The 14,323-nt window shown below is 53.9% G+C and overlaps 1 protein-coding gene across 2 annotated transcripts; it reads right to left on the bottom strand.

The window, feature by feature from the left end:
- Positions 1-944: 944 nt before the first annotated feature.
- Positions 945-12,653, bottom strand: St6galnac4 (ST6 N-acetylgalactosaminide alpha-2,6-sialyltransferase 4). 2 transcript variants are annotated; one of them, XM_057755712.1, is made up of 6 exons: positions 12,501-12,653; positions 12,044-12,144; positions 10,199-10,384; positions 5,088-5,500; positions 3,021-3,128; positions 945-1,633 (listed from the first exon to the last, which is right to left on the bottom strand). In XM_057755712.1, the coding sequence occupies exons 2-6, from the start codon at positions 12,053-12,055 to the stop codon at positions 1,444-1,446; spliced, it is 909 nt and encodes a 302-aa protein (XP_057611695.1). In that variant the 5' UTR covers positions 12,056-12,144; positions 12,501-12,653; the 3' UTR covers positions 945-1,443. The 2 variants fall into 2 exon arrangements, with proteins under 2 accessions (XP_057611695.1, XP_057611696.1); XM_057755713.1 differs by lacking the exon at positions 3,021-3,128.
- Between the last annotated feature and the right edge of the window lie 1,670 nt (positions 12,654-14,323).

Here is a 14,323-nt window from a genome sequence, read left to right as displayed (position 1 = left end):
GCTCAGTGGTTAAGAGCATTGCCTGCTCTTCCAAAGGTCCTGAGTTCAATTCCCAGCACCCACAAGGTGGCTCACAACCATCTGTCATGGGGTCCGGTGCTGCAGGCATATATGTAGACAGAATATTGTATTCAAAATAAATAAATAAATAAATAAATAAATAAATATTTTTTAAAAAAAAAGAATTTCAAGCCGGGCGGTGGTGGCGCACGCCTTTAATCTCAGCACTTGGGAGGCAGAGGCAGGCAGATCTCTGTGAGTTTAAGGCCAGCCTGGTCTACAACAGGTAGTTTCAGGACAGGCTCCAAAGCTACAGAGAAACCCTGCCTCGAAAAACTTTAAAAAAAAAAAAAAAAAAGAATTAACTTTGTAGTGGGGGAGATCAAACGAACCTAGACCTGTGGGGGGCTGCACAGGTCACACCCAGAGGGTCCTGAGCTCTGGAGCCAAGAGCTGAATTCCGGGTTCCACTCCTCAGTCGTCCGAAGAGGGGAGGAGGCAGAGGTAGTGAGCTCTCAGGCCTGAGGGTATCCCAGCTCAGCCACCTCACCAAAGGTAGCCTGGGCTACCTTATCTGTAATGAGCAGCTGCTCCCTCCTCAGGGTCACGTCATCACGAACAGCAGGATGGTGACGTTCAGAGAAAGGGCTGCCCCTGAGACCCCTTCCTTCTACCAGCACCACTTTGAGCTGCATTCTGCCTTTCTGTCTTGTAAAAGGACCAAGTCCCAGAGTTAATAGGCAGCTTGACCAGCAAAGTTTTTGGGCTCTGACTCATGGTACAGAAAAGTGACGTTGGGTGGAGTTTTTGTCTCACCCTGAGCCGTGGTGCTGCAGGAGGCTACGGCACTGATGCCCAGACAGCTGTGGGTCCAGTGAAGGGCTACAGGTCTGTGTCCTAACTCCGTCCCACATTTGTTACCACACAAGACACAGTGTCCAGAAAATATGCATTTACTGACACACTTTTGAGACAGTCCTGGGAGGCTGATACTCAAATTCAAAGGCCCTTGTACCCATCAAATCCCAGGTCCCAGGCTGCACCAGCCTGAGAACATGGCACCGTGTGGCTAGGAAAAGGTAGAGAAAAGAGCAAGACTGGTACGGAGTCGTGACGCTGGTGAAGGGGCATCGGGCATGGTGCTGGTGATCGGCCCCAGGGCAAAGGCCACTTGGATGACCCAGAAGTACGACGAACCCCAAGATGAAGACATGGATTTGCCACAGAGCAGGGCTGGTATAAATGGCACCCTCTTGACTCCCCTTCAAGTCACAAGGCCCAAGATTTCTCCAAGTGTACGCAGTGTGGGGGTAACAGAGAACCCAGGTTCCACCTGGCATCAGGCAGAAGGCCAGAGTCATAACAAAATGTTCATAAAGGAGTGTGGAGGCCTGGAAAGGGTTGCAGGCCCAGCGGAGGCCTGGTGGCCACTGGCAACAGGAACTACTCGGTCCTCCAGGACGGGTGGGCGAACACGATGGGTCTCTTCTTGGCCCAGCGGGAGAACACAGCCTTCTCAGTAATGAAGCGATGGGCACTCCGTGGCGCCTGCTCATGCAAAAGGTACATCTGACACTCGTCCAGCCGGCCCTTTTCAAAGTAGTGGTAAGGCACAGAGGGGCCGCTCTTCTCACTGTCGGGAGGGAACAGGGTCAGGTGGGACATCACGGGACCTCAGAGCTGCCCGCCTCAGGACTACGCTTCAGCTACTACAGGTCCAGGGACACCCACATCTGGACAGATGTCAGGAGGCCAGCAGCTATGGGACCCAACAGCCACAACTCAGAAACTGCCTCTTGGGTAACTCTGGGTCAGAGAAGCTCCCTGAGCCAAACAGCCCGTCTGGAAATCTGAGCGAGCGGCACACGCAGCTCAAGGGCGAGCAAGTCACTCAAACGGTGCTCTGAAGAGTGGTGCCTAACTGCCATGCCCAGAGCTGCGGGCTCTGCACACCCCCGTCTTTTGTGGGCCACCCATGGCAGGGACCGTGCTCTTACCATCTCGTGTGCCCAAGACACAGGGTCTGAAGGGAAGAGAGTGAAAACCTGTGACTTTCTACAAACTCCTTACTTATGATAATATTGAAATATAATAAAGTAACATGGTTAAAACACAATTCCACTTCCACATCTGAACTCACAGTATTTAAGTAATACCGCAACTTAATCTATCTGTGGTGTTCTAGTAAAACAGATATAGGTGGGGCTGGAGAGATAGCTCCGAGGTTAAGAGCACCGGCTGCTCTTCCTGAGGACCTGAGTTCAATTCCCAGCAACCACATGGTGGCTCACAACCACCTACAGTGGAATCTGAGATACTCTTCTGGCATAAAGTCACGCAAGCACTCATATACATAAAATAAATACATCTTTTAAAAAAATAGATACAGGCTCCAAAGGGGATGGGCAACCCTTTAAAAATCATTCTATCAGGTGGGTCCAATCCAAGGCCCATTTTGCCATGTAATTTTGGCAACTTAAAATTTGTTTTGCATTTACTTACTTGTGTGTGGGGGTCGGTGGGCAAGAACCTGCCACAGTGTACAGTACACGTGGAGATCAAAAGACACATTGAAGTCAGTTCTCTCTTTCCACCATGTGGGTCCTGGGGATGCTTAGCCTTTACCCACTGTCCACTGTGCTATTCCACCAACCCCTCTTTTAGTAACTTGATGCATGGTTCTTGTTTGTTTGTTTTTCGAGGCAGGGTTTCTCTGTGTAGCCCTGGCTGTTGTAGAGCTTGCTCTGAAGACCAGGCTGGTCACCTGCCACTGCCTCCCGAGTGCAAGGATTAAAGGTGTGGGCCACCACCACGCAGCAATGGCATGGCTCTTAAGTATGAACTTTGTAGATGATGATATCATATCACAATATCACCTGCTCTGATGGCTCAACGACCTTCTGAGCAAAGTACAAGTCTTTGTTTTCGCCAAATACCTGCACTTAGGAGGTCTGTGCCTGGGTCAGCCATCACGAAGCCCTCACACCTTCCCCCACCCCCAGCCTGGGAGCCAGTCTGACCTGCAGTAGCTCTCACTGACCATCCCGTAGACCACGATCTCCTCACACAGCTCCAGGGCCAGGATCATAGTGAACCAACCAGTGCTGAGGAAGGAGCCTGACTGCCTCCTGGGGAGGATGGGACATGTCAGTGGTCCCCCTGACACCCCTGCCCCCGACCTCACAGCTAGGAAGCGGTCCTGAGGAGGATGGGACATGTCAGCAGCTCCCCCTGACATCCCTGCTCCCACCTGACGGCTAGGAAGGGGTCCTGAGGAGGATGGGACACTGTCAGTGGTCCCCCTGACACCCCTGCCCCTCACCTCACAGCTAAGAAGGGGTCTTGAGGAGGATGGGACACTGTCAGTGGTCCCCCTGACATCCCTGCTCCTCACCTCACAGCTAAGAAGGGGTCTTGAGGAGGATGGGACACTGTCAGTGGTCCCCCTGGCGTCCCTGCCCCACCTGATAGTTAGGAAAAAGTCCTGGGGAGGATGGGGAAGAGGCAGCAAACCAGCCTGAGGTCAGCAGTGGGTCAAGGGCAGAGTTGTACACAAACCCAAGTCTGATCAGTATTGCTACCCAAGCTGCTGATGCGGCTGGGGCCGGGGAGACCCCAGTGCATGAGAGCACAGCGGTAAAGGGGACGGAGTCTGTGGGAGAACCCTGCCTCCACTGTAGGGCACCTGATTCACCCCTGAAACTCCCAGCCTCAGTGACTAGCTGTGAAATCGGGAGACTTCCGGGTGGCTTTGAAGAGGGAATCCGTTAGCCTTGCCCATGCCCCGCCCCCATTCCGCCAGGGTCAAGGTGCTCTGGCAGCCCCAGGTCTCAGCTCTCCGGGTACTCTCCAAGCAGAGGGTCACCCCTCTGAGGCTGCAGCTGGCTCCCCCATTCATGCTGAGCACAGCCGACACCTGCCCCACCTGGAGCTAACACACACAAAGTGATGTCAGATGGTGACAGGCGCTAAAAAGACTAGGAAAGAGGAGTGAGATGCAGAAAACGGGGGGTGGGGGGAAGGCCGCTGCTTCAGAGGGGGTGGTCCGGGAAGGCTTTCCTAAGGAAGTGACAGTTCATCTAGACCAGACAGAGACAATCATGGGAAATTTTAGAATATTCTAGGCAGAAGGAACGGAGAGCACGAGCAAGGAACTGCAGCTGGGGACTAGTGTGAGCATCTGAGGATGGGGGTTGGGGCACAGGCACGCAGGTGAGGTATGTGGGGGATTCTGAGGGCCCTTGAACAAGGTATTATTATTATTATTATTATTATTATTACTTTCCACAATTGAGTTCATTTTATTCTGGCCATCTAATCCAGAGCATGAACCCTGTCCTGAAATGTGTTTTTTTTTTCTTTTTTTTTTCCCTTTTTATTTATTTATTTATTTATTAAAGATTTCTGCCTCCTCCCCACCACCACCTCCCATTTCCCTCCCCCTCCCCCAATCAAGTCCCCCTCCCTCGTCTGCCCTAAGAGCAATCAGGGTTCCCTGCCCTGTGGAAAGTCCAAAGACCATCCACCTCCATCCCGGTCTATTAAGAGGAGTATCCAAACTGCCTAGGCTCCCACAAAGCCAGTACGTGCAGTAGGATCAAAAACCCATTGCCATCGTTCTTGAGTTCTCAGTAGTCCTCATTGTCTGCTATTTGAACAAGGTATTAAAGAGGCGTCTGATGCACGGTGCTTAGCTCAGGGCCTGAGACCTGAAAACAGCTGGGTTTTTTGTTTGCTCATTTTTGAGATAGCATAGACCAGGCTTACCTCAACCAAACTCCCTATGTAACTGAAGATGCCCTTGGACTCCTGACCATCCCGCCTCTACCTCACGAGTACTGGGATTACAAAGGCATGCAAGGTCAGTTTATTCTATGCTGGGGTTGGAACCCAGGGCCCCATGCATGCTAGGCCAACACTCTGCCAACGGACGAACACCCCCAGCCTGCAGGCAGCTGTTCTGATTGCAACCCTTACTTCAGTTATCTGGGACAAACCTCAGAGGGCACCTCCAATCTTAAAGCATTTCCCGGCACAAAGAGGCTCTTGGAGAAGGCAAGCCTCAGGTGCCGGGGTCCCCAGCTCACCGGTTCTTGCCCGTCTCCTCTTGGAAGATCTGGTCACAGTAGGCCATCATGCGTTCAGTGAAGGTGTACACCTGCAGGCCCGGGTACATTCTGGTGAGCTGCAGCAATGTGCGGTAGGTGCGGCCACCCAGCATCCGGTCCATGTGCCTGCCCTGGCCCCACACCACATAGAGCGTGTCTTGGGCCTGCTGGAAATAGTGCGAGTAGTTGCGCAGAAGCAGCGGCACGCTCGTGTGCGAGATGACGCGCAAGGTGCTGCGCTGGCCCACGTCCTCCTCAAAGCCCACGGTGGGCGCCTGGTTCATGCGTAACACACACTCAGCACCGTCGATCTGGGCACCCAGGCCTGAACCCAGCATCTGGCCAGAGCTGGAAACCACAGCACAGCTGTGGCAAAGCTCTCGGATAAGGGGCTGCAGGGGAAGGTAGAGAAAGAAGAAAACCTCAATGCTAGCCGCCATCCACCTGTCTCATCTGCCCCCACCATACCCACCCAGTCCCACCTGCCCCCACCATACCCACCCACCTGTCCCTCCTGCCCCCACCATACCCACCCACACATCCCTCCTGCCCCCACCATACCCACCCACCTGTATCACCTGCCCCCACCATACCCACCCACACATCCCTCCTGCCCCCACCATACCCACCCACCTGTATCACCTGCCCCCACCATACCCACCCACACATCCCTCCTGCCCCCACCATACCCACCCACCTGTATCACCTGCCCCCACCATACCCTCCCACCCGTCCCACCTGCCCCCACCATACCCTCCCACCCGTCCCACCTGCCCCCACCATACCCTCCCACCCGTCCCACCTGCCCCCACCATACCCTCCCACCCGTCCCACCTGCCCCCACCATACCCTCCCACCCGTCCCACCTGCCCCCACCATACCCTCCCACCCGTCCCACCTGCCCCCACCATACCCTCCCACCCGTCCCACCTGCCCCCACCATACCCTCCCACCCGTCCCACCTGCCCCCACCATACCCACCCACACATCCCTCCTGCCCCCACCATACCCACCCACCTGTATCACCTGCCCCCACCATACCCACCCACACATCCCTCCTGCCCCCACCATACCCTCCCACCCGTCCCACCTGCCCCCACCATACCCACCCACCTGTATCACCTGCCCCCACCATACCCACCCACCTGTATCACCTGCCCCCACCATACCCACCCACACATCCCTCCTGCCCCCCTTATACCCTCCCACCCGTCCCACCTGCCCCCACCATACCCACCCACTATAGGCCTATAGTTGGATCAGTTCCAAGGACTAAGATTTACTGGGTTTTGTTTTCATTTTTAAAATTTGTCTACGTACATTTGTGCGAACACAGGGATGGGTGAGCTGCACACACTTGTGTGCACAGGGGAAGGTCAGAGGTTGACAGTGGGTATCTTCCTCAAGTACCCTTTAGTTTTTTGAGGCAGAGTCTCTCACAGAACCAGGATCTTGCCAATTGTTCTAAACTGGTTGGCTAGGCACCCCAGGGATGTCTGCCTCCCAGCACGGGACGGTAGGTACATGCTAGGCACCCCAGGGACTGTCTGCCTCCCAGCACGGGATGGTAGGTACATGCTAGGCACCCCAGGGACGTCTGCCTCCCAGCACGGGATGGTAGGTACATGCTAGGCACCCCAGGGACGTCTGCCTCCCAGCATGGGATGGTAGGTACATGCTAGGCACCCCAGGGACGTCTGCCTCCCAGCACGGGATGGTAGGTACATGCTAGGCACCTGGCTCTTACATGGATGCTCAGGACTAATCTCTGGTCCTCATGCTTGCCCACTGGTCACCTTTACCAAATGAATCACCTCCCCTGGCACTAGGGACTTTGGGGGGCAAAGCCCGTGCCACAGTGCACACGAGAAGAGCCGGGGGCAGCTTGAGGGGTCAGTCTCTCCTTCCACTATTTGAGTTCGGGGCAGAACTAACTCATCAGGTTTTTAAGAAGCGCCTTCATCCATTAGGTCACCTGGCTGGTCCCAGTTTTCACTTGTTACATAAAGTCTCACTTTGTTGCTTAGATGTGTCTTGAACTTGTGGCATCTCTCCTGTTTCAACTTCACAAATGCTGAAATTACAGGTGGCAACCAGTTTGCCCCCAAAGAACAAAGTTTGCCCACCTGGCAAGCTAGGCTTGTGAAAATGACTTCCCCAAGCTATAGCCAGCACTGTGGCTGTCCCAAAGACCTTAAGAAGTCCCTACTGGGACCTTGTTATGGCTATAGGAGCAAATATTTGTAAGGCTCTTAGAATGGCCCCTGGCACTGGCTGGATGTCATGCAAGTGTTTGGTAAGTAAACACGACAAGCTTCAGCACTTCAGAACTACCTACAACCCCCACAACACACACGCATACACCCTGTCCAAGTCCAACCCGTACTGCACCAAATAACAGGTGGGTTTCCAGTAAGGGGGTCTTCCACGGCCAACCCACGACAGCTTGGGCAGTCTGGTTCCCAGCCTAAATCCTGGCTCCAACCCTTCCTAGCTCTATGACCCAGGGAAGGGCATGCTACCTCTCATCTGTGAAGCAGGTGTGAATACCTCTGCTGGTTCTCTTGAGAATGCAAATAGAAAAAGCACAAGGAATTAAGGAAGGGGGGAGACGGGGGGGGGGGGGGGGTCGACACACGGACACAGGGCGGTCTTGGGGACAGGCTGCCAAAGTCAACAGGCTAGAACACAGCAGGAAGCCGGGCGGTGGTGGCGCACGCCTTTAATCCCAGCACTTGGGAGGCAAAGGCAGGCGGATCTCTGTGAGTTCGAGACCAGCCTGGTCTACAAAGAGCTAGTTCCAGGACAGGCTCCAAAACCACAGAGAAACCCTGTCTTGAAAAACCAAAAAAAATAAAAAATAGAACACAGCGGGATGGAAAAAGGGCCTCTTCAAGCTTTAGGCCTGCCCTAGCACTTCTCAAGGCCAGAGAGGGCTGCAAAATGGCACGAGAGAACTGGGAGTGACAGAAAAGTTCTGTGTCACCATGGTGAGGGCTAGCCATGTTCTCCAACTTCTGTCAAAACTGAGACTGTCCGGGTGTGATGGCACAAGCCATTAGTTCCAGCACCGGGGAGGCAGAGGCAGGCAAACCTCTGTGAATTCAAGGTCAGCCTGGTCTACACAATGAGTTCCAGGCCAGCCAGGGACACACAGTGAGACCCTGTCTATAAGAAAAAAAATCTCCATTGATCTGTATATTTATAATTGGTAAATTATTTTACAAATCATACAGTTCAATAAAGCCGATTTAATCTGTTTATTTTTTATTTGTTTGTTTGTTTTGTTTTTCAAGACAGGGTTTCTCTGTGTAGCTTTGGAGCCTATTCTGGCACTCGCTCTGTAGACCAGGCTGAACTCAAACTCACAGAGATTGCCTGCCTCTGCCTCCCGAGAGTGCTGGGATTAAAGGTGTGCGCCATCACCACCGCCCGGCTGTTTGTTTACTTTATGTGTGTTTGCACGTGTGGACACTCATCCACGTGGAGGCCCGAGGTTGACATATAGTGTCTTCTTTGTTCTCCACTACATATATTGAGACAGGGTCTCAATGGTGACACACTGAGAACCCTGTTTTGGCTAGTCTGGTTAACTATCTTACCTTGGGGGGTCCCACCTCTGCCTCTCCAAAGAACGGATTACAGCAAGCTAGCATACCGACCTAGCTTTCTGTGGGTTCTGGGGGTCCACACTCCAGTCCTTACCCTTACGGGGCAGCACACACTTCAGTACTGAGCCATTTCCCTGGTCCTGCCTCACCTCTTTTGTTACATAGAGACTGACATGGGACAACAGATGAAGCCACCACACAGACCTCAGGCCCTGGAAGGGCCACTGTCTCCAACCTGTTAGACGCAAACAGTGTCGGGGCTCCCAGGGAAAGGCTGGGCCCTCACCTGGAGGAAACTAAGTTTATAGAGGCATGCGGAAGATACAGGGACATTAATTCCACTCAGTAAAAGACGTTGGGAAATCCCACTCAGGTACGTTACTTTTTTATTGGATAAAATGTTGATTTAAGAACTCATTTTTCTTTCTGTACCACAGTGCTAAAAAAAAAAAAAAAAAAAAAAAGAAGACTGACCCAGGCAGGGCGGGGCAAGGCTATAAACTCAGCACTCAGACATGGAGCAGGAGGACCAGACTGGTCAGTGTCCCCTCCACCTGGTTGTTCTGAGGGATTGGGGAGTTAGCACCCCAGGAGTTTTTTGCTTTGCTTTGGTTTGGTTTCATTTCTGGTCCTAGGGATTGAACCTAGCACCCATTCTTGCTCATGAGGAACACTAGACTTAGCTCCAGCCCCGGCCCCAGGTATTCTCATCTCTTCATCAAAGAGCCACGCAGCAGGGGTGCTGGGCACTGTCTGCTGTCTGCCGCCCTCTGAGTTCTCGAAGCAGACCAACAGAGGCAAGCATGGCTCGGACGGCCCTTTATAGACGAGGAGGTGCCTGGGACTCCAAGGGACGAGGACCCACATGTCTCTGGCAAGCCAGAGACATACCTCTAGAACCAACTTAGAACCAGCAAACTAAGAACTAGAACATTAGTGCCAAGAACGAGACAGGATGGTTCAGGGAGCTGTTAAAGGCAGAATGTTGACACATAGGATCATTGCTCTCAGGGTCAAGGATGGAATGTCCCTTTGCCACACCAGGTACAGCAACTATGGGGACAGGAGTCACGGCCATCTCGTCACACTTGGACTCCAGTTTCCCTGTCTCGTGAGTCATGGGACCACACATAACCTTGACCTATGTTAGCTCTTTGTCCTCAGCTGCCACACAATACCAGACACACGGCAGGAGCCAAAGCCACGGTTGCTGAGCATACGGTGTGGAGACCTAGAACTCTAAAGATACACAGGTGCACACAGACACAAAAGGGCAGTCCCAGGTGGACAGCCATCCTTTCACCCCAGAATGTAGCTGGGCGGAGCCAGGCAATGCTTCCTTAGTGCAAACGCTATTTCCTCCTACACCTTGAGAGCTCAGAGAGGTGACGTGACTGGCAGGAGTCACACAGCCCAGTTCTCCCTGCTCCCTAGACCTGGGGGCATGCTGCCCTCCCGAGTGTTTCCTGGCCTACTCACCTTCCCATCTGGCACACTGCTGTAGCCACTGAAGTGCAGGGGCCCTGGCACAGTGGGTCTGGGTGCCACAGGGAGGGGGCGGTCCAGGCAGGCTGCCAGGCAGAGGGGCAGGCAGGCCCAGCAGCACAGGAGGACGTAGACAGCGGAGAACGTCAAGGTACACAGAATGAGGAGCAGAAGGCGGCCCTGAAAGAGACGGTGGTCACGGGTCTGGGGGGTACTGCCTTCACTAGAATCCAAGCGCCATTGATGAGGCCTTCTTCAGGGATGCCTAAGTCTTGGCCCTTGAAACTAGAAATACCTCTCCCAAATCCCCTCTTCCAGATCGGGACACCCATTTGGGATAAAGCCTACATACTGCTCAAGGCCACAGAGCAATGGTGCAGGGTACAGGCTGGGGTCTTAAATCCAAACTGCAGAACCCAAATTCTCACCTAGAACCCAGATACACTCTGCAGTCTGGGGTCTCGATGGTCCTCAGCCCTGGCCAGTGATGCCCCAATGGCCCCACCTCCATCCCCCTGCCCCCAGCTAGCCCAGGGCTGCCCCCATGGCCCTACCTCCATCACCCCGCCCCCAGCTGGCCCAGGGCTCCCCCCTTGGCCCCACCTCCATCATCCCACCCCCAGTTGACCTAGTGTGTCCCCTTGGCTAGGATCTGGGGGCAATATAGGAGGTGGATGGAGACCTATCATTTCAGAAATTCCTTCAAGGGCTGGAAAGAAGGCTCAGAGGTGACAAGAGCTGTCTGCACTTGCACCAGGTCCCAAGAAGCCCCGATGCCTCACAACCACCCATTACCTAGACATAAGAAAGGTTAGATACATGTCTCCAGGCATGACAGTTCATCCCTTGCCTAGGCTAGGACTGTTAAAAGTTTGAGGCCAACCTGGGCTACACAGCGAGTTCCAGGCTAGCCGGGGCTACAGACTGAGCCCCTGTTTCAAAAACCAAAAACAAACAATAGAAACCACTTTCAATAGTTGGAAAGCTTCTGCTCAGTCACCCCCACTTCTAGAGATGATATGCCAAAGGCCACTGGAGGTCACCCTCTGCCCCTCTCACCTTGGGGCGGCTACCTGTACACTCACTCAAAGTGCCCGGCCAGGCCACTGTCTGCTGGGCCATCCAGCTCAGTACCTGTGTCTCTCAGACTGCCACTCCAGAGGAAACACTAGGAGCTGGCCAGTATGCCCAGAAAACCAGAGGTGCGGAACAGCCCCTGGCACATCCTGCCAGGGGCCCACCCTTCCTTGTCTGTCCATAAGCCACATCAGCTTCTAAAAATAAGTCTTCTCTGTGTGGCCAGCTGTCCAGGAGACAGGGTTCACAGCCCCTGAGGCCTCCAGCTCTGCATAGCAACTGGTCCCCTGCCCACAAGGGACTTAGAGACCTTGGCTCAGGCAGTGGTGATTAATCTTGTCACCCTAACATTCAAGGGGCTCACCAGTAAAGGCAAGAGTCGCTGATCTTAACCTTCACACTGCTCACCCCCTTGACCGAGTGACACCACCGTATGGTGACACCGTATGGCGACACCGTATCATTACCTCCATTTCAAGATGAGAAGAGCAAAGTGAAACCAAAAGGGGAACCAAGTCATTCACGGGGGTCACAGGGCCTCAGGAGCAGGGGGTGGCACAGGGGAAACCACAGGGGCTACTACAGGGGCTGTGGGCGGGACTTTGTGTTAGGGCATGTGCTTAGCATCTACATGGCTCTGAGTTCCTCCCAACACCAAAAGGGGTGGGGGTTCCCTATAATTCCTGGCATGAGGTGACTGTAAAGCTCTGCCCAGGTTGTCCCCAATTCCCCACTGTGCTTTCTTCCTTCCATGTCACTTACCCGGGCCTTCATGCTGTCTGTGCCCTCAGCAGTCCGGAGGCTGCTGTCTCCAGAGCTTGGGATGGGAAAGGCTGGAAGCTGGTCCTAGGATATGAGGGAAACTGAGGCAAGGGAAGAGAGTACAGATTCAGGTCAAGGCAAATGGCCCAGGAACCAATAGCCTTAAAGTCTCCAGGCATGCGACAACGTGCCCTGTCCTAAAGGATGTGGGTTCAGAGACCCTGCCAAACCAATCCCCATTGTGCAGATGGGGAAGGACAGGCAGGGAGGAGACACTCTCGGCTCAAGGTTACCCATTTGGTCAAAGCCAGGCGAAGAAAGCCAGGAGCAGGGATTTCTTTCCTACCCATCCCATCTCTCTACCGCGGGGCGATGGAGAGGCCTGGGGCGGGCGGGATGAGGAGTTTTCTTTCACCCTGCTAAATTCCATCGTCCCCTCCCCACATTGGGCGCTAACCAGACGGGAAGGCTAGGCCGCGCCGGGGGCTCACGATGCGCTGCTCGGAGCTCCATGTCCAGTGGGCCCGGCCACAGGGCCTGGAACCGGCCCCGGGTAGGAGGCGGTGCTGCAGCCGCAGCTTCTGCTGGGTGGAAGATCGAGCAGCGCAGCCCGGGGGCATGGGCGGCGCCTGGCGGAGGGGCGGAGGTTTTGCGCGCAGGGGGCGGGGCCTACGCCGGGTAGGGGGCGTGCGTGGCGGCCTCGGCGATCTCGGGACTGGGGGGCCGAGGTCTCGACGTCGGGGGCGAGGCCTGTCTACTTTAGCATCCCACCCTACTTGGTGTGTGCCAAGGGCATGGAAGAAAGAGGGAAAAAAAAAACCTCAAGAAAGTCTGAGCCACCATGCAAAGGCTGCCTGGCCGGGGAGACTTGAGGTTCTCCATTTCTGAAATGGTCCGGGAAGTGACAGACGGCAGGAAATGAAGCAAGAGTTTCGAATCAAGCAGCCCTGAGTTTCAGACTCGTAGGGCTGTCTGCTCAAATGAAGTACAAGATGTGAACTTGAAATTCAGATCGACAGTAATGAAGCATGATTTTGTTTTTGAGACAGAGTCTCACATGCTTCAGACAGACCTCGGACTTAACCAGGATCCTGCTGCCTCTGCTAGCCGAGGTAGAGGGTCGAGAGCTGGGATTAATGGCTCAGGTTGTTTTCTTTGATATACCCGTTTTGTATTGCTTATGTCGATGCAGCCTTTGCCGGAGTCACGTCGTCGTCGTCGTCCCGCCCACCTTCGTAAGGTCGTCCCCCCCACCTTCGTAAGGTGGGAAAAATCACTCAATAAAAAAAGGGCAGCGGTGGCTCAGAGCACCACTAGAAAATTCTGTATCCCAGAGATGCGCTTTGGCTTGGTTTGTGTGGCATTCCCACTACCCTCTCACCGTCCTCAGGGCCCTGGGGATGAGAATGGCACCCCTCCATTGTGGCCACCTTCTGAGCTCATAGCCAGCTCGTTCCTATCTTAGGGCTCTGCACTTGTGGCAGAACTCTCTCTGGACTGCTCCAGTCACATGCCTAGTGGGGCTCCTTGTCACTCAGCTCACCGTGACCAACCACCCTTTCCAATGTGACACCCCAAATTTATTTTATTATTTTTTTTAAATATTTATTTATTATGTGTACAGTATTCTGCTTGCAGCACCAGAAGAGGGCCCCAGATCTCACTACAAATGGTTGGGGGTCCCCATGTGGTTGCTGGGAATTGAACTCAGGACCTTTAGAAGAGCAGTCAGTGCTCTTAACCTCTGAGCCATCTCTCCAGCCCTTATTTTATTATTTCAGGCAGGATCTTTCTATGTAGCTGTCCCAGCTTGCTCTGTTGCTGTGACAAACACGACCAAAAGCAGCTTGGGAAGGAGAAAGTTTATTTCAACTTATACATCCCCATCAGAGCCCATCATAAAGGGAAGTCAGGGCAGAACATGGAGGCAGGGGCTGGAGAGGGGCCTTGGAGGGGTGCTGCTTACTGACTTGTTTCTTAGGCTCACATTTACCTTTCCTAAACCACCCAGGACCACCTGCCCAGGGGAGGCACTGCCCACAGCAGTCAAAAACAGAAAGGAAGGAAGAAATGCCCCCAAAGACCGGTCTGTAAGCCTATGATGAAGATGTTTCCTCAAGTGAGGTTCCCTTTTCCCAGATGACGCTGCTTTGTGTCAAGTTGATGAAAACTCACAGAGCAGGCAGGTCTCGGACCTGCTCAGCCCCACAAGTGCTGGGATTACAGGTATTAACTCCCTGCCCAGCTGTGCACTGTGAAGTCTCTCTGTGAGTCAGTTCC

Source organism: Chionomys nivalis, chromosome 22 (genome assembly GCF_950005125.1).
Source record: "Chionomys nivalis chromosome 22, mChiNiv1.1, whole genome shotgun sequence".
Lineage (NCBI taxonomy): Eukaryota > Metazoa > Chordata > Mammalia > Rodentia > Cricetidae > Chionomys > Chionomys nivalis.
The sequence above is the reverse complement of the archived record's forward strand: the minus strand, read 5'-3'. Positions and strand labels throughout refer to the sequence as shown.

Bases quoted from the DNA above. Each gene is read 5' to 3' on its own strand.
- St6galnac4 (XM_057755712.1), bottom strand. The intron at 5,501-10,198 runs GTGAGTAGGCCA...CTTCCCCTGCAG, and splicing joins GCAGTGTGCCAGATGGGAAG to CCCCTTATCCGAGAGCTTTG. The intron at 3,129-5,087 runs GTGAGCTGGGGA...CATCCTCCCCAG, and splicing joins GAGGAGACGGGCAAGAACCG to GAGGCAGTCAGGCTCCTTCC.